The sequence below is a fragment of the Osmerus eperlanus genome, chromosome 9, assembly GCF_963692335.1.
Source record: "Osmerus eperlanus chromosome 9, fOsmEpe2.1, whole genome shotgun sequence".
NCBI lineage: Eukaryota > Metazoa > Chordata > Actinopteri > Osmeriformes > Osmeridae > Osmerus > Osmerus eperlanus.
The window spans coordinates 5,793,564-5,819,068 of NC_085026.1; the positions used below are offsets into that span (position 1 = coordinate 5,793,564).

General features: G+C 46.2%; 3 protein-coding genes across 43 annotated transcripts; all 3 read right to left on the reverse strand.

Annotated features, from left to right (window-relative positions):
* Window positions 1-38: 38 nt before the first annotated feature.
* Window positions 39-5,680, reverse strand: asmt2 (acetylserotonin O-methyltransferase 2). 2 transcript variants are annotated; one of them, XM_062470346.1, is made up of 9 exons: window positions 5,436-5,680; window positions 4,949-5,079; window positions 4,676-4,850; window positions 4,187-4,316; window positions 4,020-4,088; window positions 2,043-2,161; window positions 1,645-1,782; window positions 1,386-1,508; window positions 39-650 (listed from the first exon to the last, which is right to left on the reverse strand). In XM_062470346.1, the coding sequence occupies exons 2-9, from the start codon at window positions 5,027-5,029 to the stop codon at window positions 439-441; spliced, it is 1,047 nt and encodes a 348-aa protein (XP_062326330.1). In that variant the 5' UTR covers window positions 5,030-5,079; window positions 5,436-5,680; the 3' UTR covers window positions 39-438. The 2 variants fall into 2 exon arrangements, with proteins under 2 accessions (XP_062326330.1, XP_062326329.1); XM_062470345.1 differs by having other exon boundaries at window positions 40-650; window positions 4,949-5,040.
* Window positions 5,681-5,981: 301 nt separating this feature from the next.
* Window positions 5,982-9,642, reverse strand: pgrmc2 (progesterone receptor membrane component 2). The gene is made up of 3 exons (XM_062469352.1): window positions 9,276-9,642; window positions 8,026-8,181; window positions 5,982-7,930 (listed from the first exon to the last, which is right to left on the reverse strand). Exons 1-3 carry the CDS (start codon window positions 9,616-9,618, stop codon window positions 7,833-7,835), a joined length of 597 nt encoding a protein of 198 aa, XP_062325336.1. The 5' UTR covers window positions 9,619-9,642; the 3' UTR covers window positions 5,982-7,832.
* A 572-nt stretch (window positions 9,643-10,214) lies between these two features.
* Window positions 10,215-25,122, reverse strand: larp1b (La ribonucleoprotein 1B). Of its 40 annotated transcripts, none has more exons than XM_062470455.1 (22): window positions 24,314-25,122; window positions 23,253-23,314; window positions 22,563-22,619; window positions 22,238-22,412; window positions 21,249-21,356; window positions 20,569-20,677; window positions 19,642-19,786; window positions 18,915-19,092; window positions 18,523-18,683; window positions 18,150-18,200; window positions 17,562-17,918; window positions 16,350-16,467; window positions 15,975-16,165; window positions 15,575-15,681; window positions 15,300-15,454; window positions 15,026-15,170; window positions 14,407-14,516; window positions 14,174-14,301; window positions 12,003-12,183; window positions 11,823-11,852; window positions 11,693-11,762; window positions 10,215-11,644 (listed from the first exon to the last, which is right to left on the reverse strand). In XM_062470455.1, the coding sequence occupies exons 1-22, from the start codon at window positions 24,681-24,683 to the stop codon at window positions 11,299-11,301; spliced, it is 3,354 nt and encodes a 1,117-aa protein (XP_062326439.1). In that variant the 5' UTR covers window positions 24,684-25,122; the 3' UTR covers window positions 10,215-11,298. The 40 variants fall into 40 exon arrangements, with proteins under 40 accessions (XP_062326439.1, XP_062326441.1, XP_062326423.1 ...); XM_062470457.1 differs by lacking the exon at window positions 11,693-11,762 and having other exon boundaries at window positions 10,215-11,667; window positions 11,776-11,852; window positions 12,003-12,022; window positions 12,053-12,183; window positions 24,314-25,121; XM_062470439.1 differs by adding an exon at window positions 11,896-11,932 and having other exon boundaries at window positions 10,215-11,865; window positions 11,963-12,022; window positions 12,053-12,183; window positions 24,314-25,121.
* Window positions 25,123-25,505: the final 383 nt, after the last annotated feature.

Consider the following 25,505-nt stretch of genomic DNA (forward strand, 5'->3'; position numbering starts at 1 on the left):
AGAAACTACTTGATTAGACCTACATTAATATTAATAGTATTCATTAAGGATACAGATATGATACTGTAATTATTTGTGAGTTAATGGATATGATCTTATGTTATTCACAATTATGATTAAAACAATACTGAATCTCAGGTAGATATCAGAAACAGTGATATGGTTACTGTGAAACACAAATAAGAAATGTATCTAAATGTCTAAGATCACCAGTGTCATTACGAGGTGGACACCAAACATTTGTCTCCCGGACATCTGAAAGGGACGCGCTGGATCACAGAGGGGCAGAAGAGGTCTGTGGAAGGAGCTGTTACCATTGTAACCAGCACAGAGAGGCAAGGTCATGCAGACACTAAACTGCTTTTCACAAACAAGTTATCTGACCCAGGTAGCTTTACCACACTCCTCCAAGACTTCTGTCTAAGAACTTGGAGAGGCTCACTTGATGGCCAGTATAGCGTCGTAGGACTTCCCGGTCCGGCAGACCTGGACACTTTGGAAGCCGGCGGCGGTCAGCATGCGTGAGTACTGGGAGGGAGGGTGTTCCTTTCCCTCGGTCTGCACCAGCATGTTGAGGGAGAAGATCTGGGCCATGACAGGACCACGTCTGTTCTCAAGCAGCAGAGCCTCCACCAGGAGAACTCCCCCGCCTACACGGGGAAAAACATTTACATTTTATCCACTCAGCAGATACTTCTATTCAAAGCATAACATACAAATAGCGCCTATAGAAACTACAGCAGAAAATCTGAAGTGCAGAGTTCTAACAGTATTTCGATGGTCAGAGTCTAAGAACGGTCTGTATTTACCCCACTGGCCCCCTCACATTGATTGGCAAACACTGAGTTTTTCTAAATGCCCCCATTCAGTAGTTGAATACACAATGTTGATAAAGGTGCCACCCCAGAGTAACTTCTGGCTCCATTTGGCCCCGAGGACCAGGCTAGGCTACAGCACACACCTGTGTGGCAGCAGGCTAGGCTACAGCACACACCTGTGTGGCAGCAGACTAGGCTACAGCACACACCTGTGTGGCAGCAGACTAGGCTACAGCACACACCTGTGTGGCAGCAGGCTAGGCTACAGCACACACCTGTGTGGCAGCAGACTAGGCTACAGCACACACCTGTGTGGCAGCAGGCTAGGCTACAGCACACACCTGTGTGGCAGCAGACTAGGCTACAGCACACACCTGTGTGGCAGCAGGCTAGGCTACAGCACACACCTGTGTGGCAGCAGGACTAGGCTGGGCTAACAGCACACACCTGTGTGGCAGAAGGACCAGGCTGGGCTAACAGCACACACCTGTGTGGCAGAAGGACCAGGCTGGGCTAACAGCACACACCTGTGTGGCAGAAGGACCAGGCTGGGCTAACAGCACACACCTGTGTGGCAGCAGGCGTGGATCTTCCTTAGCAGCTGCTCACACCTCTCCTCCTTCCAGTCGTGGAGGATTCTCGCCAGGATGTACAAATCAGCCTCTGGGATCTCCCCGTCAAAGAAATCTCCTGCACACGGAACAGAGAACACGTCACCATACCGAACAGAGCACGTCGCAGCAGCACACGTCATAAACATGCTAGAACAGCACTTGCACGACTGGAGAGGCGACGTTGTGATAGGATTCAATCAATTGATGCTCACCCTCCTGGAAGAGGATGGTGTCCCCTTCTTCAGAGAAGTGTTCCCTGGCCATGTGGATGACCTTGGGCAGGTCCAGCACTGTGACCGAGGAGGAGGGGTAGGCCCGGGCCAGCTCACGAGCTAACGCCCCCGAACAACCTGAACACACAACATCTCAAACTGTTTTTTTTGTTTTGTTATTTATAATCGTATTTATTCATGTCCATTAGCATGGACACCACTGCAGTAAATTGCACTTAAAAAGTAACAAGCCTCTAAATATCCAATTTGGAAACTGAGATTCACCAACGTCAGAGTTCTAGCTAGGTCCAAACACAGACGTACGTCAGAGCTCTGGGACATTTTACATTTGGAGCCGGGCAATATTTAAATAAATAATAGTGTTTTTAATTGTTCACCTCCGAGGTCGACTATTGTGGGAAAACTGGAAAGGTTGAACGCCGTCACAACGTCGTGTCCATCCAGGGACCACGTTGAGTTCATCAGACCCATGAATTTCAGCATCTCTTCGTCTGACCTTCAACAAAACCACAGGTCTGACCACCAATAGAACCACAGCAGAACCACAGGTCTGACCTGCAGCAGAACCCAGCAGCAGAACCACAGAAGGGACAGATAGGAAGCACTGGTGTGTGGTGCTCAGCCACAGCTCTATTTTCTGGAGCACAAAGCAATCCTATGTAAGAGGAGAAGAGGAAACAAAGAAAGCGCTTGAGGCATGTTGTGAAATGGGGCATTCGCTGACTTGGTCACAGGATCAAGAGAAAGGATGGCATCGAGTGTTTTAGGAGAGGTATTAGTGTCCTTCCTGAGTAGGAAGGGAACACTCCATACAAGGACACTCAAACCCAACATACGATCCTGGCACATCTACTTATATAGGCCGCGAGGTGAACCCCGAAAAATCTTTGAGAAAATGATTCCCGCTCCACAGTCTGGCATCTACACAATCTTTAGCTCATAAAAAAGGGTTGTGCTAAGCTACCAAAAAAAAGTTTGTTGCTAACATTCCAGTCAATTGTCGATGCGTCTATGTTTTATGCAGAACTAGTTTCTTCAGAGCGTAATAGAATTTTGGTGGCAAGGTTCGATACGTGATCGTTCTACACCAATAAGGTAGCTGCTTTTTGTCAACATGGATGCCTTGCACGTCACCTGGATGACCAGAAATTCGGCCCCTGACAGTGTTTTGCATGTGATACACTGCGGCTGCAAAAGTGCCTGTGAGACAGGCAGATGTTCCTGTTTTTCGATAGGACTGTGTTGCACAGACTTATGTCGTTGTTGTAATTGTGCCAACACAAAATAAACTGAGGAACTGGAAGATAACTGTCCTGACACTGACAGTGAGGACTGTGTGTCCTTAATCTGTTATTCCTTATTCTGTTTTGTACAGTTTTATATATCATATTTCATACTTTTCATAAAGATTGTTTTTATGGTTGATCAGTGTTGTTTTCATTTGTGGAAGAATGAATGAATGAATTACATTTACATTTATGCATTTAGCAGACGCTTTTATCCAAAGCGACTTCCAACAGAGAGTTTTACAAAAGTGCATATAGGTCACTGATCATAACAACGAGATAGCCCCAAACATTGCGGGTAGCCAAACATGAAGCATACATTGTGAAACCAAATAAGTCCCAAAGGGAAGAACAATAAGAGCATGTAGTTAGACAAGTTAACTGAGCAGCAAGAACCTCAAAAGTGCAAGAGTGTACCTGTGGAAAAAGCAAGCAACAATAATATATTTCAGAGCGAGTACATTCATTTTAAGACAGTTACAACAAACCAAACAGAGCAACAAGTCTCTCAATAAGTCATTGTGATCCTGGAGGAAACTAACATCAGGTCCAGCCAATCATTCCTAAGTGCCGTTGTACTCCCAAGTGAATTGAATGTTACAACAACGACATAAGTCTGTGCAACACAGTCCTAGCGAAAAAAGGGAACATCTGCCTGTCTCACAGGCACTTTTGCAGCCGTAGTGTATCACATGCAAAACACTGTCAGGGGCCCAATTTCTGGTCATCCAGGTGACGTGCAAGGTCCCATCCTCTAGTTGCCAACCATATCCATCCATGTTGACAAAAATCAGCTACCTTATTGGTGTAGAACGATCACGTGTCGAACCTTGCCACCAAAATCCTATTACGCTCTGAAGAAACTAGTTCTGCATAAAACATAGACGCATTGACAATCGACTGGAATGTTAGCAACAAACTTTTTTTTGGTAGCTAAGCACGACTCTCTTTTTTATAAGCTAAAGATTGTGTAGATGCCAGACTGTGGAGCGGGTTGAAACGATAGGGTTCACCTTACGGCCTATTAAGAGTATGTGTGACTGTTGCATTGGATATATGCATATTCACCTGTAAATAGTTTGGAAGATGTCCTCCGCTGAAAGGCCAAACGTCTTTTGGTTTTGGTTCTTCCCTTCCCTGTATGATCAAACTGAACAATCAACCATTGACTGACGTTGCATATTTGAAGCTATAGCGAATGTTGGGAATGCTCACTGCTGCAGCCTTCACCCTACCTCACGGCGTCTGCTAGGTGGTTCCAGAGTGGGTAGATAGTTTGAGACTGATACAGGATCATGTCGTGAAGAGATTTGGCACTGCTCTTGGCGAGGTAGAGGTTTGCTACATCAGTGCTACTGTAGAAAACTAACAACAAAAAACATGACTCCTAAACAATTATTCAAGAGCCTTTCAAACTGGCAACAGGACTAGGGCTGAGAATGTCCAGATATATAGAACAAGATTAGGGCTGATGTAATGTAATCATTTATCAGACACAAACAATGTACAGGTGCTTGAACCTACTACCTCTTGATTTGCCGTCAAATGCTCTACCAGTAAGCTACACCCATCCTTATGCACTACCACTGAGCTGTACCCATCCCCATGCTCCAACACTGAGCTATACCCATTCCCATGAGTTATTACCATCCCCATGCTCTAACATTGACCCATCCCCACGAGCTATACCCATCCCCATGTCACTCCAGTTATATGGACTGCACCTGTTCCCTCTACTGTCTCCACCTCCAGGATCTCAATTCCCACCAGCACATCCAGGAGCCTCTCCACTCCGTCCACGCTGGTGCCCAGCTCCCGCGCCACCATCTCTGCACTCAGAGCCCTCTGGGACTGCAACAGCAGGTCGAACACCCCCAGCTCACATGCTGAGAATATCACCTAAATACAGGTGAATCTGGGTGTAATTGCTCAGGAACACTCGAAAAACTTGAGACAGATTTCACACCATATAGTTAAAGGAAAGGCGGGCCAAATACCTTAGAGATTCTGAAGCCGTTGAAAAACTCCAAAAGTTTAAAAGGATAGTCCAGTTCACTCTGGGACAGATGCTCAGCCATGGTCTTCCCTCCTACCAGGATAAAATTGTGACCGTGTATCACACACTCAGCTGCAAGGCAAATACGGTTGTAGTTGGAAATTATTTCATCCATGCCAGTATGGATGACGGTGCATCTCTCTGCACCGTCAATCTTCAAATGGGAAGGGGATAGCGCGCTAAACAAGGAAAGATTTCACGCGAGTCGAGCTATTCTGACATGCTGATAGGTCCGGTCCTCTCGAACTTAGAAAAAAACTTGATAAACATTTACGTGTTCCCTGTGTAACGAATGTTGAACGCCTATGTCAGTATGTAATACATACAGGCTACTAATTAATTACACTACGATTCACTAACATACAAAAAATAATTAGTGGCGTTGGATGAAGCCAGCCGTTTTCGAGCTGGATCACATAAAGCCTCACCTTTAATGATGCAGTCACCGACAAAGCGGTCCTGAAAACAAGAAATGCCGAGCTGTTACGTAAATCGCTGATCCCAAGTTGTTGATTCACAAACGCTATGGCCTGCGGGCTCGCAATCTGTTATCAAACCATCTCACTGGAGATTAAACTTTTTTTTTAATTGTATTTGATTCCTTAAATAATTATTAATCTTAGAATATTTTTGGCCAGAGTACACGACCTCGCAACTGACAAAAGGCAGTTCTGCTACGGGCCTGCAAACAATACTGGGGGCGCTACTGAGCATGATCATCTACGGGGGGGGGGGGGGGGGGGGGGGGGTTGGACACTGTCGGCTGAGAGTTTATGAAATGTCCTTGAATGGACATTTTCGTGAAACATTTTATCCAGGAACTATCCATTTTGTTTTGATATTTTGTATGTAGGTTTATATAGAGCACTTGGTGTCACCTCAAAAAGGCCATCACCATTTTCACAAATGTTTGCTTTATCATCATCATTCATAGCATTGCACAATTATTTTTCCAGATATGACAGGATAACAGATTATTAACCAAATCAGTTTATTATGCATGAACAAATCCCTTCCTGTCTCTGGCGCGTGAACACACACCCAACATTTACCGTAAATACATGACATGGCGGGAATGCAGCATAGCTCACAATTGTTGCACATGCTTTAATAAAATGATATATTTACAAGATAAGCAATTGTTCTTACCAAATAGGAACCTATCCAAACCCCATCCCACCCGCAGCACTTTTAACGTTCTTTTCCGAAATTCACCCACATTTAAAAAGAACTTCAGTAAAGAAACCATGGAAAGGAAAAGCATAAACCACTGGGGCTTCTGGCCAATACAACACAGCATGGAGTTCACCAACTACATAAATATGGCAGTAACACTGAGTACTTTGTACGCTCTATATACAGGGTTGTCATGGGGAATATGCCTGCTTGTGATTGGACTGATGAAAGCATGCCTTCTAGTCTGCATACCTAGTCTGGAAAGCCTCTTCTAGTCTGCAAAGCCGCTTCTAGTCTGCAGACCTAGTCTGGAAACCCTCTTCTAGTCTGCAGACCTAGTCTGGAAACCCTCTTCTAGTCTGCAGACCTAGTCTGGAAACCCTCTTCTAGTCTGCAGATCTAGTCTGGAAACCCTCTTCTAGTCTGCAGACCTAGTCTGGAAACCCTCTTCTTATCTGCAGACCTAGTCTGGAAACCCTCTTCTAGTCTGCAGATCTAGTCTGGAAACCCTCTTCTAGTCTGCAGACCTAGTCTGGAAACCCTCTTCTAGTCTGCAGATCTAGTCTGGAAACCCTCTTCTAGTCTGCAGACCTAGTATGGGAAGCCTCTTCACAAACACTTCCATGAAACAAAATCATGAAGAGATGGTTATCCAACGTCCTGCCTCATTTTGACTGGTCAGGATTTAAGTTGTATAAAACAAACAAAATAAGGCACAATTAATACTTTGACCATGTTGGGGGGTTCTACAGACTTGTAGCTGACTTGAGAGGCATGTAAACAGCTGATTGATTAAAACTGTCATTTGACCTTCCCTTTGTTTGCCCAATCAACTGGTCTGAAGTTATTCAAAATATATTTTTATGGCAATGACCTTTAACCCTCCCATCCTCCCCACTGTGCTAGCCCACACATACAATCACATGGTGACAAACAGAGATAACTAGTAGTGCATACACTACAACCAGAGATAACTAGTAGTGCATACACTACAACCAGAGATAACTAGTAGTGCACACACTACAGACACAACAGGAAAAGGTGACTTCCCTCCCAGGACCTCTGGTTAGGCCACTGCACTGCCTTTCCAAGTGGGAAACATTTAGATTTTATTCTTTCACAAAAAAGAAAAGAAAAAGAATTCCAATAGGCAAACGATTAATTGATTGATTGATAAGCTCCCAAATCGAATGCTAAAGCATTTGAGGTGAAGGGTGTGTCAGAACGAAACAAGTTCCCGATCTCACTCCTCGACCAATGTATTATGACTGTCAAGACCCACAAGCTCCACCCATCACTGTGACAACCATAATGGTTGCTTCACATTAATACAACTGTGACATCCCCAGAAAAAAAAACGGTAAAATGGTTTTGTCTTTGTTTTCCTTTTTCAATATACGTTAAGCTCAAATCCCAGACGTGTTATTGTCATTAAAATCCCCCATTAACAGTTTGTCATGATCTTTTTCTGTTGGTGGTAATCTGAAAGATGGAGGTCTACGGTAGGCACCAGGGCCTGGAGAGACAGTCTGTCCAGAACAGCTGCTGATCCTGACAGGGATAGGGTGAGGCAGGAGGGGAGGCCCGGGGAGGCCTGGGGAGGCTGTTGCAGCTGTTTGGGTCCTGGCTCTGGTAGGCAGGCGCTCAGCTCAGTCATGTTTCAGGTGGTCCTTGATGTCCTCCTCATCGGTGTACTCAGACGGCTCGTCCCCCGGCTTCAGCAGCCGGCCCACGTAATCATACTTCTCTGCAGGAATACATTCAAATGAAGAATAAGTCAATATCATGGTTGAATACTGGGCAATAAACTGACAATATACACGAATGAAATGAAGCACTCACCCATGAACTGCATCTCCCACTCTCTGACACTCTCCATCTGTACTGCGTTTAGGTCAGACAGATCATCATACTCGTCCCTAAGAGCATCTTTCTCAAGGCAGAAAGTCGCCAGCCCTCTGGATGAGTCCCGGCCAGCGAAGATCCCATAAGGGCCGTCTGCAGAAACAGTCAACAACAAAAAACTTTTTTGAGCTTCCTCAGCACACAGCCTCTCAAACTGAGGTCTGTTGACAGTATTATCGGTGTTTTGAACTTCACAAGTGCACGCTAATGCATCATCTGATGTGCATGTGAGAATACGTAGCCTTGGGTCTGGCAGCCTGACAAGGAAAGTATGAAGGCCACAGCCAGGCATTATTGTTTTAGGATCAATTACATGTTTAGCCTCTACGTTTTAAATGGTTTGAATATAGCTTCCTTATTTTCCAGTTTGACTGGTTGGTTGGCATACGTGACGCTAGCCACTATGCTGGCATATGGTTCGCACTTCAAGGCACTGTAGTAAAAACACTAATACTTTACTACAACAAGTCCCCTGTAGTGCTGACAGTGTACAACACAAAGGAGTCTACAACTTACCTTAACATTTCTGCTGAACGCTAGTTTCGCTAAACTGATCATATACGTTGTACGTCGTTTACATGTCAACATCGGTTCTTCCGGCAGCCTAGCACTAACATTCGCAAAACGTCAAGTAGCTAGCCAACAATTAGCTAGCTAGTAGTATGAACAATTATATAACGTAGGCGGTACACCTAGATGACAAGGTTTCTTCCAAGAGATAAAATGATCTAGACATCGCATTATATTGTAACTGGTTCCCTCATTTTAAGATTAAACCTTAGACGAGAACTTCGGAAATAGCTAATGTTAGCTAGCTATTAAGCAGCAAGCAGCGGATCTCGTCATACGGATGACACATAGCTAGCACCGTTTCCAGCAAGCCACGTAGAGTAGCAGTTTTATTTCACATGGGTAAGTTAGGCTGGTAGCTAGTGCTAGCTAGCTAGCTGTGGTGCTAGCAAAGTAGCTAATCCAACCAACAAACCCACTAGTACTACCATGATGCGACATGCCCATAAATTCGAAATGGATGTCATCATGAATAGCCTCATTTAGCTCGCGCTTTAGCTTCTAGCTACAGCCAGCTAGCAAGCTTTTATAGCGCCCAAATACCCGATTGTCTCCGTGTAGTTGACAGCTGCATCTACAATTTAAATATATCCACTCTCCTACGACCGCGCCCTTACCTCGTCCATAAAACTTTTTGCCGGTGGTAACATCAAAGACTTTCATATTCACTGCCATCAAGATTCGGGGGTTCTGAAGTCCATCGTATTCACTTAGTTGTTCTAAAGTGAAATCACGTCTTCTCATCTTGGGAAGAGAAGAGGCCTCGCTTGCCTGGGCCGCGTCAGCACCGATTCGTCTACCCCATCGCCGATAAACTACATAACAGACCCCAACTATTATAACTAAAATACTGAAATTCAACAACATCGCTCCAAGACTGAGTCCTTCCGACTCATCTGTTGTCCCTTGCCCGCCACTTGCGTCAACTGGTCCACTCGAACTGTCCCCATCGTCCGCCATACTGCACGAAAGCACCTACCCACAAGAATAAGCCCGCCTACTCTGGGCTTCTTATCAAATATGATTGGCCTGCGTCAATATATTTGTCATTCCATCTTGGGAGCAGTGGTTTTTATATAGGCTCTGCCCTGCTGACAAAAACAGGATCCGACGATTGCCAAACAATAGGCCATTTGATGTGTACACATCTGTTGGTGTTATATATATATGATGCTATATGATGGCAATCATGTATAAACTTTTTTATTTTTTATTTTGTTTGATCAAAAATGGAAATTCAGTTGATAGGTAAATTACTGTCAATTATGTGCAATAACAATAGGCTGTTTTATGTTATTTCCTTGCCATTCTACCAGTCACGGTCTGACTGGAAGTGTCAGTCCACGCTAACTGGTCTTGTGCGTTACGTAAGATCGTACTACATTAAACAAACAAAAGTCATTCATAAGAGTTTGCTCATAAAAGTAGCATTTGAGTTCATTTTGATCCTTTAATTTAACTTAAACATTTGCAACTGTTTTAGAACAGAAATACCACTTCATATTACTGGAACAAAAAGGTAAACATGCATTATGGCAACAAACCACACAAACACATTTCGACAATCAATTACTTCTTTATGTCTTTTTACAGTTCATTACAAGAATGTCTGGCGTTTACATGCATATTTGCTCAAAAAGACTCAAACCAGCACTGCCTCATTCGCACACAAAAATGAATTAATAAAATCCAAATCAAAAACAAAGAATTTCCACTGAATTGCATAGTATGTACATTCATCAATAGGTGACAGTTTCAGCTTCATCCTCCTGGTGGGAGAGGGTAAATATCAAGTTACATGAGCGCAGCACACACGTTGATATAAAGTTAAGAGCATTGAAATCATATTTGTTGGCTTACACACAGACTTGGTTGTCCCATTTCCTCCTGTTTAATAATCAAGCATTAAAAGCATGAAACATCTATAATGATTAACTAGGCGTGTTCAAATTAACCAGTTAAAACAATAAATTATCCTATTTCTAATATATTTCAAGATATGAGTTTTGTATGCTCAATAAGCCATAATAAAAGCAATTCATCCAAAATATTCATCTGTTTAAATTGAGCAGGCTAAGAGTCACAACAAATTAAAATTCGTACATCTTAAATACTAAATTTGTATCTAAATAATTTGGATATTAAGTCTGTAAAGGCATTTTGGTTTATTAATCCAACTTGCATTATATCCAACGTATGCAAGTGGCACCTATTTCCAAAACTGACAAGTTGAAGACTTTTCTTCAAACTCGCAATAGGAACATAGTTGCATTCTAATGTCTTCAAATCAAGACCACGCACCAAAGCACTATCATGGCTAACTCAACTTTAACCTTACAGTTTTATCAGATGTTACTGTTACTCTTCAGATGGTGAAATACATGTATTGAAATGTAAGGCATCCTAGAAAATGAACACTGCAAATACAATGCAGGAATGCATTATTTGTGTAAACATTGGAGCTGTCAAGAACCATGATAACTTTTAGCCAACCATCTATGCGTGTTCAACAATCAAATGCAGATCTTCCAATAATCAAATCAAATTCCTTCTATGCAGCGTCAAAGCTTCTTGGGGCCTGCTCAGCTTTCTCCCCCCAGGCCCTGCTCTCTCATTCCGCCTGACTGCATACATACACATTCATTTGTGTGGAGCGAGAGTTTCCTTTTTGGTACTGCCAGCTTCTCCCTTGCGCCCCTCAGCTGGAGTGAGGGTATTGGTTTTCTCCCTGGGAGCTCTCGGTATGCGGGGGCCACTGCCTGGTGGTGGTGATCCCACATCACTGGCACATGATGACTTGTTGGAGGCCTGGGAGGGTTTGGATGGAGGGTTGGAGGTCTGGGTGGGTTTGGATGGAGGGTTGGAGGTTTGGGAAGGTTTGGATGGAGGGTTGGAGGTTTGGGAAGGTTTGGATGGAGGGTTGGAGGTCTGGGTGGGTTTGGATGGAGGGTTGGAGGTCTGGGAGGGTTTGGATGGAGGGTTGGAGGTCTGGGAAGGTTTGGATGGAGGGTTGGAGGTCTGGGAAGGCTTGGAGGTCTGGGAAGGTTTGGATGGAGGGTTGGAGGTCTGGGAAGGTTTGGATGAAGGGTTGGAGGCCTGGGTGGGTTTGGATGGAAGGTTGGAGGTCTGGGTGGGTTTGGATGAAGGGTTGGAGGCCTGGGAAGGTTTGGATGGAGGGTTGGAGGTCTGGGAAGGTTTGGATGAAGGGTTGGAGGCCTGGGTGGGTTTGGATGGAAGGTTGGAGGTCTGGGTGGGTTTGGATGAAGGGTTGGAGGCCTGGTTGGGTTTGGATGAAGGGTTGGAGGCCTGGGTGGGTTTGGATTGAGGGTTGGAGGCCTGGGAAGGTTTGGATGATGGGTTAGAGGTTTGGGAAGGTTTGGATGGAGGGTTGGAGGTCTGGGAGGGTTTGGATGATGGGTTGGAGGTTTGGGAGGGTTTGGATTGAAGGTTCAGAAGATGTCTTCTGCGCCTCCCTTCTTCTGCTGCCTCCCTTCTTCTTCTGCCTACCTCCTCCCCCATGGGAGGCTAAAAACACACACACACAAAGCCTGAGAATGAGCACATATACAGTTAGGTCCATAAATATTTGGACATTGACACAATTTATCATTTTGGCTCTGTATACCACCACAATGGATTTGAAATGAAACAATCAAGATATGCTTTAAGTGCAGACTTTCAGCTTTAATTTCAGGGTATTTACATCCAAATCAGGTGAACGGTGTAGGAATTACAACACATTTTATATGTGGCCCCCCCCTTTTTAAGGGACCAAAAATAATTGGACAAACTAACATAATCATAAATCTAATTGTCACTTTTAATACTTACATTTACATTTAGTCATTTAGCAGACGCTCTTATCCAGAGCAACTTACAGTAAGTACAGGGACATTCTCCCCGAGGCAAGTAGGGTGAAGTGCCTTGCCCAAGGACACAACGTCATTTGGTTGGCATAGCCGGGAATCGAACTAGCAACCTTCTGATTACTAGCCCAATTCCCTAACCACTCAGCCATCTGACTCCATCTGCACGCATTTACTTGGTTGCAAATCCTTTGCAGTCAATGACAGCCTGAAGTCTGGAACCCATAGACATCACCAGACGCTGGGTTTCGTCCCTGGTGATGCTCTGCCAGGCCTCTACTGCAACTGTCTTCAGTTCCTGCTTGTTCTTGGGGCATTTTCCCTTCAGTTTTGTCTTTAGCAAGTGAAATGCATGCTCAATTGTATTTAGGTCAGGTGATTGACTTGGCCATTGCAGAACATTCCACTTCTTTGCCTTAAAAAACTCTTTGGTTGCTTTTGCAGTATGCTTCGGGTCATTGTCCATCTGCACTGTGAAGCGCCGTCCTATGAGTTCTGAAGCATTTGGCTGAATCTGAGCAGATAATATTGCCAGAAACACTTCAGAATTCATCCTACTGCTTTTGTCAGCAGTCACATCATCGATAAATAAAATAAAGGGAACCAGTTCCATTGGCAGCCATTGGCAGCCATACATGCCCATGCCATAACACTACCTCCACCATGCTTCACTGATGAGGTGGTATGCTTTGGATCATGAGCAGTTCCTTCCCTTCTCCATACTCTTCTCTTCCCATCATTCTGGTACAAGTTGATCTTGGTCTCATCTGTCCATAGGATGTTGTTCCAGAACTGTACAGGGTCTTTTAGATGTTTTTTTGGCAAACTCTAATCTGGTCTTCCTGTTTTTGAGACTCACCAATGGTTTACATCTTGTGGTGAACCCTCTGTATTTACTCTGGTGAAGTCTTCTCTTAATTTTTGACTTTGACACAGATACGCCTACCTCCTGAAGAGTGTTCTTGATCTGGCCAACTGTTGTGAAGGGGTTTTTCTTCACCAGGGAAAGAATTCTTCTGTCATCCACCACAGTTGTTTTCCGTGGTCTTCCGGGTCTTTTGGTGTTGCTGAGCTCACCAGTGCGTTCTTTCTTTTTAAGAATGTACCAAACAGTTGATTTGGCCACACCTAATGTTTTTGCTATCTCTCTGATAGGTTTGTTTAGATTTTTCAGCCTAACGATGGCTTGCTTCACTGATGGTGACAGCTCTTTGGACTTCATATTGAGAGTTGACAGCAACAGATTCCAAACACAAATACCATACTTGAAATGAACTCTAGACCTTTTATCTGCTCCTTGTCAATGAAATAACGAACTCCCATGAGGGAATAACATACACCTGGCCATGGAACAGCTGAGCAGCCAATTGTCCAATTACTTTTGGTCCCTTAAAAAGGGGGGGGCCACATATAAAATGTATTGTAATTCCTACACCGTTCACCTGATTTGGATGTAAATACCCTGAAATTAAAGCTGAAAGTCTGCACTTAAAGCACATCTTGATTGTTTCATTTCAAATCCATTGTGGTGGTATACAGAGCCAAAATGATGAAAATTGTGTCAATTGTGTCAATGTCCAAATATTTATGGACCTAACTGTAGGACATTCCTAATGGAAATAAACATAAAGACTAATCATCAAACTCACATCAACTCTGAAATCCTCCAGATTTTTGAATTTCCCTAGATATTCCTGAAGCTTTCGGTCGATGGGCTGGTTCTTTATCTTGGAGTACTTCAGGAAGGCCCAAAACTTCTCCAAGCCATACAGTTGGCCTACATATTAAAACAAACAACATAGTTTGTAAAGGAACGTAATTGTAGCACGCAATGTGATAAATGACTGAGGGGACGAGATAAATCAGTAAAGAGAGCGTTTACCCTTCTCACAGTCCCTGAGGGTCTCTTCCTGAAAGTCTTTGAACAAGTCCTGCTTGAACCTCCTCTCCAGCCCATAGCTGTAGTACCTGAACAAACACTCCAGCCCATACCTGGGAACACAAGCACAGCTAGTGGTAAAGGGGCAATTCCCTCGAATATCATGTTTGTCTATATTGCTTGATGTGTTCATCTTAGCTATAGCAGTTTTTCAGTTAACAAAAATGGGGAAAGAAAGATGTATGTATGCTTGTATGCATGGAAATGACATTTATCCTCATCATCAGTGCTTTTAATCTGACTGATCCAGAACTATGAAGACCGGTTATTCAGCTCTGGGGCAGGGCGTAGAGTGGTTGTGCTCCACAGGCACACCCTCGGGCTTAGCACATCTTCCCCCCCAAACTGGTGTGCTGCTGTTCAACCTACATACTGTATTTAGACAAGAATGTTTGCTTGGCAGGTGCTTCTGCATGCCTCTGGCAAAAACTATGTTCTGGGACTGAGAGTCACTCTCCCGGAACCTTCCAACTGCCAGAAACTTCACCATGAACAAGCTTCCGTACGAAACACTCAACTAAACCACTGAAACACCACCGGCCGCTTCAGATTCTCACACTACCTGTAATTTTCCTTTGCGTCTTCAACAGCATACAGTTTGAAGTCTTCATACATCTTCCTGTTGAAGTTATCTCGCAGGAAGAAGGACCAGAAGCGGAACAAGGTGTTCATCTCCTGGGACTGGCCTACTCCCAACCGCTTTCTCTCTAGGAAAAACACAGAGACAGAACACTTGATACAAGCACACTACTGGCAGCCCTCCTCCTCTGAGCAGCCTGCTTCATAGAGAGAGGGATGTGTGTCCAGTAGGAGAGAGGGCCGTGTCAGTGGGGTACCGTTCAGGCAGCGCCGGCGGTACTTGTGGTAGCCCTGCTGGGTGAAGCCGCTGGACTTGAGCAGCTCATGGGAGGGGTGCCAGAACTTGGGCAGAGACTGGGGGGTGCAGCCATAGTTCCCAGCCAGGGGGGCACCCTCGGAGGGGGAGGAGCTGCTGCGGGAAAAAACATGGAATGGTGAATAACTACAACAACGACCGCGGAGAGCCACGTCTGACTGTTCCCACTGTAGGAGGTGGTGTTAGTAGTGGTGGTGTCAGTATGGTGACAAGGACCTGATGGAGGATGTACGAGGCCTGTGCTCCCGGGAGTCCATCACCCAGCCAACGTGGCTCTCCTGGGGGGGGTTGGAGCTGTGCCTGGTCTTCTTCTTCCTGGGGGTCTGAGACAGCAACACTCGTATGAGAAACCCAACACATCACCACAACTCACTCAAGCAAATATTCAAACCAGCTAATACCATGTAATTAACACTTTCATTCAAAGCAACATACTTCACAAACGGTGCGTATAGAAAGTCGAGCAGATCATCAAGGATCAGAACAGCGTAGTTCTAACAGTTTTTGAAGGTTAGGGTCTAGGAACGGTCTGTATTTTTGGACATGCAACAAACAAGAAAACCAACCGACATCCTTCAGAGGAGCAGAAGAACCCCGGCCTCTCGAGGACCCTCACCTGAACATCGACCTCGCCGCTCTCCTTGATGACCGGGTAGAAGCGGGGGGTCTTGTTGGGGTCTTGGCGCCCGGGGGTGCGGGGGGTACGGGGGGTCCGGGGAGTGCTGGGCTGGTGGGCGCTGGGGGAGCCTGCTGGCACCGTGGTGGGCAGAGAGGGGGCAACGCTCTCGGACTCCTCCAGTATCTCCTCTGGAAGCGATAGGAGATAGAGGTCAACAGGACTGCATGCAAACACGCCCCTGTGCAGTGCCAGTCAAGTCCAGACAGGAATATTTTTTAAGGTTCATCTGTACCTCTACTAGGTATGACTGGACTGGGTATGAGAAGGGCTTTGGTGGACCACCATGACAACGCAGTGTGCAACTCTACTCACCTGCAGGCGGAGGAGGAGGCGGGACTTCCTGGTTCGGGTCAACAGGAAGTTTTGGGGTGAGAGTGTCAAACTCATCTTTACTAATAACGTTCAACTTCTTGAAGGTCTCCACTTCCTGCTGAGAGAAGCACATCAAGTCCAGAGCATGAACCCTGAGGAGCAATATCACGCTGTCCATCACAAAGTATCCCAACAGCTTGCCAGACTGTGACACTACATTTGACTCATTTAGCAGACACTTTCATCCAAAGGGAAAATCAAATAAAGGTTTACATGTATTGTCAGTTGGGTTGTAGATAGTTAAGATCTGGTCTCTGGAACCAGGGGCGTCATGAGAGGGAGTGGTGAGATGCAGACATGTGCTGAGCAGATGGGAAGTTCTGCATGCGTTATCCGGACAGAACTTTGAACTTTTACCAACGTCGGAAAAAGAAGAAAAGAACAGGTGACCTTGGTGTCAGCTGGTGCATTCTCACCTACCTGGTAGGGTTAGGATAGGCAGTAACCTGAAGAGCTAGCCTTGCTGCGGCTCTGCTGATTACATCCTACGTACAGTGATGTAGCGTTCCATACTATCACAAAGCCTACTTTCATTCAAGAAAACCACACATATCTGACCATGCGTTTCTCTGTTTTAATGTCTTGGTTTATGAGCTGAGAAAAGACAGCGGAGGTGTCTGATGCTGTTCAACAGGTGGCCCTCTTTTCTCTCTCTCTCTCTCTCTCTCTCTCTCTCTCTGAACCTGTCCTTCTCTCCTTTCTTCTACTGGCTCTCCCCCTGTTTCATAAACACACACAAGGAAGCCTGAAAACCAAGCAAATTTTGTATGCAGACTAAACGGAATGCTCTCTGTGCACGAATGTGTAGTGCGTGAGTGTTTGCATGTGTAGCGAGCGTGTGCTTGCACGTCCCATGTTCCGCTTGGATATAGTTGGTGATAAATTGTGGTCTATTTTGGGAAGACGTCCATTTCAAGAAGTGTGTGCCACTGCCTGACTGTGTACGTGTCTGAGAAGGACAGTCTACGAGTTTGGACCCAGCTGAGGAGGAGCTGGCATCCTATTGGCTACCTGCTGCTCAAATTCAGAGTCTGGACGGAGTCATGGACGGAAAAAAACAACCTCTGCCATTTTGAAAATGTTAAATGCAGTCAAATTCAGCCCACCACGGTCAGTTAACATGCGCTGCAGCAAGGCAACAGGAGAACTTACCTTGGAGGCGGAACTCTCCGCAGGCTCCTCCCCCGTCCACAGATCCTGCTCGTAGTAGTACAGCCCATCGTTGATGGCCTTGGCCAGGTCGGCCGTGATCCTGGCCCGGGACTCGTGGCTGCCCGTGCGGTCCCCGCCGGGGTGCTTGCGCAGGTGGGGAGGCGTCTGCGTCACGATGAGGATCTTGTTGACATCGTTGTCGTCCAGCTCGTAGTCCGAGTCCTCGTCCGACCAGTCGGTGAAGGTGTTCTTCCTCGGCGCCAGCTGCTCCATCTCCTCGTCGAACAGGAAGTCGAGCTCCTCCTGGTCGGCCTGCTGGGGGCCCCTGCTGCTGTCTGGGGGAGACCCGCTACGCTTCTGCAGGACAGAACCACCGTCACACGTCTGGACCCACACAGAGCTATCGTGACACAGACAGATTTCCCTACCTCAGGCAAGACTGAGGAGTACTACAGCTGGAACCAACAGTTTGAACATGAAAACTGGAGCACGTGTGTGTGGTAGTTTTAGGAGAGACAAGGTAAACGAGAGGATGTGAGGGGGAGGGGGGGATGACGGGGGGGAGGCAGGAGGGGGAGGGTACTCAACTGAGACTGGAGCAGTGGAGCAGGAGCTAGCAGACTCCACATCCTGAACGTGTTGCCGATGACCAGGGGGGAGGAGAAGTGAAAGGAAAGAACAGATAGGAGGCCAAACGAAGAACAGAAAATCAGAGGCGGTGGTGAGGTAGGTGTTGAGGACTACAAGAGGGGAGGTGACGAGTGGATTTTCCAGTAAGAAAGCACTGGCATAGCACACACTGAACATTGAGTTTTTCCAAATATCCCCCCATCCAGCAGTCGAACACACTTTCCACAATGAAAACAATGTTGACAAATGTGCCACCCCCACAACCACATCTGGCCCCCCATGAACATGTTCTAGCTGAGCTGTAAAAGGCTCTCCTGCGGGGGAAGGTTACCTTGATCCTGCCTGAGCTGTTGCGGTGCCGCTTCTCCACCTGGATCCAGGCCTCTGGGTCTGGCTGGCTGGCTTTGGGAGAGAGCCCTGCACCTTGGCTGGCTGGGTGGCTGGCAGGCTGGCTGATGCCCTCTGCGACGGGGGAGGTTCCTGGGGAAGGACCTAGAGGCAGAACCATCCCACAGTCAGAACACGAGGGAGGTGTATAGCTCAGTGGTAGACCATATCACTGCAGATCAAGAGGTTCCAGGTGAGAATCCCACTGTATGTCGCTGAGGATAGAACAGTCTGCTAAATGTATCGTTGTTGTTGTTATTGTTCCTGTATTAGAATATGTACTCCCCCAAACCTCCCCAGGGTTATGGAGTGTGGGCAGGGATGAGCAGGACTGACCAGTATTGAGAGGGATGAAGACTTTTCCGGGGACAAACTCAGGACAGTGGATGAGCTGGGAGAAGTCAGTCCGTGGAGATCCCACCGTGGCCGGCGTGGGGATGGGCCAGTGCTCTGGATCCACCTTACAGCGAACCTTCTCATCGATGACCTCCACCTCCATGCTGTTTTCCAGGGCCTGGGGACACAAAGCCATGCTCACACACAGTCCTTAGCAAGACCCACTCTTACTGGACAACACCAGGCAGATGAACACAGACTGTGCACCTGTCACTGATGGCTCTGGGGGATCAGTAAAGCCCGGCCAATTTCATAGGCCGAAATGAGCCCATCACAGATATATCTGTATCTGGATGGTTCGTTATCAGCCATGAAAGTCCAGGCCCTGAGGACCACAGTTGCGAAAGGCGGTTCTATATGGCAGTGGTTCTCAACCCTGGTCCTCAAGTACCCTCTGTCCTGCATGTTTTAGATGTTTCCCTATTCCAACACACCTGATTCAAATGAATGGTCGTTAGCAGCCTTCATTCCCATTGATTTGAATCAGGTGTGTTGGAAAAGGGAAACATCTAAAACATGCAGGACGGGGTACTTGAGGACCAGGATTGGAGAACCCTGGTCTAGATGATAGGTTCTAAATTCTACATTCTAAATGACAGGTTAAAGATGATCAGTTCCAGATGGTGGGTTATTGATATGTTCTAGATCCTACGTTCTAGATGGTTACCAGCAGGATGAGGCTGAGGTCGGTGGTGAGCGCCTGGACTCTGTGGAAGCCAGCGATGAGGGAGATGGGCAGGAAGCCCTGGGTGTCCATCTTCCGCCTTAGGAAGAAGTCTCTTTCCAGGTTGTGGAGGCTGAAGTAATACTCTCTGGAACCACAAACGACCACTGTCAGTAACATAGAACATGCTCTCCACTTCCCCATACAGAATCAGACCCACCCCATCCACAAGCAGGTGTAGGGGAGGTGTGGGATAGGTGTAGGGTAGGTGTAGGGAAAGTGAGTGGGGCAGGTGTAGGGTAGGTGTGAGGCAGGTGTAGGGGAGGTGTAGGGAAAGTGAGCCTGGGGCATAAAGTAAGTGGTTGTGTCTCAGCAGGGGGAACAGGCTGAATAGCTCTGGAGGAACAACCCTTTCTACAGACCCACTAAGTCCTGTTCTCTTACATACTACTGCAGATTCCTCCCCCCCCTCCCTGTCCCCCGCTCTACTGGAGCTATATTTAGTCAGAATCGCGGCCCTCATCAGCACTATTCTCGGCCTGGCTTCACAGTGAGGCATGAACTCTGCCCTCTGCTGGCCCTATGCACAACTGCACTGCATCACAACTGACAAGGCAGTGTCACTTTTAGTGATTTTTTTGTTCAATAAAAAAATTGTAGTTCAAAACATTGTATATGATAGTTTGTATAAATGACCCCAAAATTCCAATTAATTCCCATTAAGTTTCCAACTTTGAATATTTCCAAAATTCCCCAGCTTAACTTCGCATGGAAAGTTTCAGGAAATGTACCGGAAATTGTACGCCCCTTTGCAACCCTAGTTCAGGTAGGCTAGGTGTGTTCAGTGTTTGGCGTGTTCAGTGTGTTGGGTTAGGGTCGGTTGGTGTGTTGGGCTAGGGTCAGTGTTGGGTGTGTTGGGTAAGCTCTCACATCTGCCGTTTGATGTAGTCCTTGAGCAGCTTCTCATCCACACACATCTGGTCGTAGTAATACACCATGTTGGACCCGGCAGGAGCGCCGGAGCCGCCTTCGTAGCGGCCTGCGGGGAGGGCAGGGATGTGCAATGTAGTGACACAGTATATTATTTACCTGGTAGCTGAGATGTGGTTACTTTACACTGTGCCTGGTAGCTGAGATGTAGTTATTTTACACTGTGCCTGGTAGCTGAGATGTGGTTACTTTACACTGTGCCTGGTAGCTGAGATGTGGTTATTTTACACTGTGCCTGGTAGCTGAGATTTGGTTACTTTACACTGTGCCTGGTAGCTGAGATGTGGTTATTTTACACTGTGCCTGGTAGCTGAGATGTGGTTACTTTACACTGTGCCTGGTAGCTGAGATGTGGTTATTTTACACTGTGCCTGGTAGCTGAGATGTGGTTACTTTACACTGTGCCTGGTAGCTGAGATGTGATTAGTCTGCACTGTGCCTGGTAATTGTTTTTCAACTTGACCACCATATGCACTTCTGGTCTTTGATCATCTGTTGTGCTTTCTATATGCACTATTTGTGTCACTTAAAACACAAGTGTCTGTTCAATGAATAAAATGTAAATGAACTAGAACCTTCAGTCGCTGTGGTTAACCTTGACAAGGTTGTCGTCTACGCACCTCGGCCACGCCCCCTCCCGCGGCCACGCCCCCTGCCTCGGCCCCTCGGACCGCCGCCGTCGCCACGGACACCGTCGTCGGCGTTGTCCCGCACTTCTCTCCTCCAGCCTGGAGGAGGCACCAGCACACACACATTAAAGGGCTGTGGCCCTGTGCAGGTACTGACACTTTGGGGCAGTCAGAGGGGGAGTCGTCATTAGGGCAGAGTTACACCTGGAGCTCTCAGCAAAGCTTTCAAGGTCGTCGTTGATTCAGCATGAGGGGGGAATATACTCGGTTAGAATAGGAGGGAAGAGACGGTCACATGGGGCAGAGAAAGCACACACCCTAAGGACGAAGGAAACACACACACGCCTCGGAGGGAGGAAGCACACACACGCACTCCTAGGAGGGCAGAAGCACACTCGCACACACAAACAAACACACACTGAGGAAGGAGGAAGCACACACACACCCGCGCTCACAGGAAGGAGGCCACCAAGCAGGTGACCCAGCTAGAGGAACACAGAAGAGACGTCCTCCTGTAGCCGTCGTGTACCGGGTTACTATGGTTACCGCTGAAGGTGTGGCTGGGGCCGCATGGGGCAAGGGATGTTCCACAGAGCTTGCTGCCTCTGCATCATCGCCCCGGAAACGCTCTTCCAGTGGAAGGGAAGCCACTTATGTTTGTTACCTAACGATGCACAGATACAAACATACTAACCGATACAGCACCCGGCTGGGATGGGGGCACTGTGGGGCATGGAGAGGGGGGCTCCTAATAGAACACCGATGAACAGAGCAAAACAACGGGCTCAAACCTCTTAGGACGTCTGTACTCTGGAAAGGGATAGATTACATACTCATAGCTGAGCTTTTTAAAGTTGACACTACTCATGGTTGAGATGAACCGGCTCCATGGTCACGTCCTCTAAGCATGGCCGTGAGGAATCGGTAACTTAATGTTTTGGTCAAGATAAACAAGGTGCTCCATATTCCTGTCATCTCACCTCCTCTCTTCTTCAGGGCAGCAGCCTGGGCGTCTTCCCCCTGCTCTGCCCCCCTGTCCCGGGCCGGCTCTGCCACATGCTCAGCCTGATGGTTCTCCTTGCTCTCGCTCCCATCCAGGACCTTCTCTGGCTCCTCCCGTCTCCTCTCCCTCCGCCAGCCACCCTCTCTCCTCCCCTGTGCATTAACCACATTCTGTTGCTGATGGATACTAAAACGAGGCAACATATTGACCGACAGTCGTCTCTACAGCACCTGGGAACTGGACAATATGTGCTGAATTAGATGCCATTAGCTAATTGTCTTTCATACATCTTTGAGTCCTACCTCTTGAGCCAGTTCTCCAGGAGTGGGCCAGTTGGTAATGTCACTGAAATCACTAGACTGAAGTAGAGGAGAAAAGGAGGAGGTGATGATGACAGATGCACTCTGCTGAGAAACACTAGGGTTTATTAGAAGCTATGTCATTCCATGTTCCGCTGTTCAAAACCCTCCTACTTAAGACATAGAACCCTCTCCTACTGAGCACTTCTAGAATCCTATCCTATTCAACACTTCTAGAACCCTATCCTAAATAACCTGCATTCATTTAATTACTGAACAGAAACTATGGTCAGTCTTTCAAAACGAAAAGTAACCTCAACCGCTGCATGCACCAACTCCACATGGCCGTCCACTCTGCTGATAAACATTTGCACAGGCTAGTCAGCACTGCGTGTGTAAATGTTGACATTTTCTATATCAGGTCAAGGTCTGACACACAGATGCAGAAACACTTGTGTATCACACCATGCTACCAACCTACGCACTAGTGAATTAAAATCTGGACAAAGTTGGGGACACGTAAAACAAAAGGCTCTTTTAATGAAACCTTTAAGGGCAAGTAAAGGTTTCACCACTACCATGGTCAGATAAATTATCCAAGTCTGCAGAATTGTAACAGTGTTAATAACGGTGTGTGAACAGGCCAATGTGTAATAATGTTAGTAACAGTGTGTGAACAGGCCAGTGTGTTACCTTGCTGGTTTTCCTTGTACTAGGCTTGCTTGCACGGATAACTTTCATAGGGTTTTGTTGCTCTGTGGAAATAAAGTGATTACGTTTGAGAATGTGAATGGACAGGTACCCTGTCAAGCATCGCTTCCAACCCCATAAACTTTTACAATCTGAACCAAATATGCAGTATTGTGCTCTACATTTATGGTGTAATAATATTAAATCCAATCTCTTGATCAGCGGACAAATGGTCTGTCACTGAGTTACACATGGTGACGTTAAAATAAAATAAAATGATGTGACTGAAATGCTGGCCATGTGTATGTAGCCTTCTCGTTGTTAAGGTGGTTCTTTAAGAGTCAGTAATCTGTGGCAGAGCTGTGAAGCAGCAGCCCATTGGCTGGGCCTCCCGTCCTATCACAGCCCAGAGGACGATCTGCAGGATAAGAGCGCAAACCTATCATAGGGTGTAACCTAAAACGTCCAGAGCAACACTTCACCACATGCCAAATACTATGTCCAACTAATACACAATAAGCTTAACTGGAGAGAAAAACCACTTCATGTGTTTATAGCATCTACTTTGTTTGTTATGACTGACGCAAACACCTGTATTATATTATATTTATATTGCCTGTATTTATTATATTTGGATTAGGTATATTATTAAATATTATGTTTGTATTAGCATTGTTCCTCAATGAAACTGCTTAATAGCGACAAGTGTGGTTTACGCTTGCGCTAATTACTCCAGTTACTAAAGCACAGAGAAGTAGCAGTTGTCAGCACTCCACGTGCTCCAGAGCAATTCGAGCTGGGCTGGGGGATGGTAGGGGCAAGGTGCGCCACCATCGGCTCAGCGAAAACACGACTGTTCCTGCAAATGAGCGAGAACTCCAACTAGACGTCACCCTTCTGCAGCTAACTCAGTTAGCAACTAGCTCAATAGCTACGCGTTCGATAAGCAATTTTGCTTGCTGTGAATAGAAAGCATGCACCGTAGCTAGCGACTCTCGCCGCCATATGTTTGGCACAACTTGCATCATGCTTGAGTTCAGTGTCCATACTCTACTTACACGTACCTTTATCTTGTGGACTAGAGGCAACTGTGTTGTTTGATACGCGACCTGTATTGTTTTTAGTCCATGGATTCACTTTAGGCGGTGGTGCTTCAACAACCTTCTTCGCCGTATCACTTGAGTCCACATTGTTGTGGTTGGCGTTCTCGTTTTCTTTATCATTAGCTTTAGAAGTGTCGTGCACATCCATCGGAACCTTCGAGGCTTCGGTGTTTGGTTTGGCATTAAGATCAAGTCCTGGACTGGTATGGGTCTCCTCGTGCTGGAGCGTTGTATCTGATGTCTGTGGCTGCGGCTCGCTGTTTTGGTTCTCTCCCCTACTTGAACAGTTCGCTGTCAAACTCGAACCACATTTAACTTCGGCGGACATCATGACAGTTTCTAATCAACAACTATTTCAATCCAGTGTGGCGTAAAGGCCAATGTGGTTATCACATTTAAATGTAATCAAAGGTCGGAAATTAATTTGGGGACTGATAACTTGTAAACAACCCTTGCTGGCTAGCTAGCTAGCATAGCTGCATGGCTACCATGCAGTAGTCAGCAAGCCAGCAATAAACGTTAACGTTACCTTCTGTTGCCCTTATCCGTTGTTTCATATCAACATACAACTTACAGTTCACTTTCTATAGCCATCATGTACCATATCAGATTAAATAGTTTACTTCCTAGCTACTTAAACAACAACACAAATATGACGACCTCTTGACAACCTCTGATTTCAACTTTCCACGCTAGCTACTTGACAGAAAGAAAGTAGCAACTCGCAGGCTGGGTCAACTAGTACAGTCTCAGCGAACAACAACTTAAGGCTGCCCCATGCGGGCAAACAGTGCTATTACTGGACTGAAACGTAGCAAATGCATAACTGACGTGGCCAAAGTGCCACTATGACATTGTTTATTACTTTACGCGTTGTGACCTATGATTTTATGACGAATAACCCTAAAAGACACTGTTATGAAATAATGTGTCGTGTGATGTCATCGTGTCTGGAGTCGCAATGATTAGCCCATGCATCATTCATGTTTGTGACATAATAAACCCAATTCTTTAGAGGTTCACCTGTACACTACCAGTCAAATGTTTTTTGAAGCTGTCATGTGCTGCCTGTCACACACCCTTTTGATGATGTAGGAAATTAAAAGGCTACTTTACTTTAAATTTCTTCCTTAAACTCAGGCAGTTCACTGCT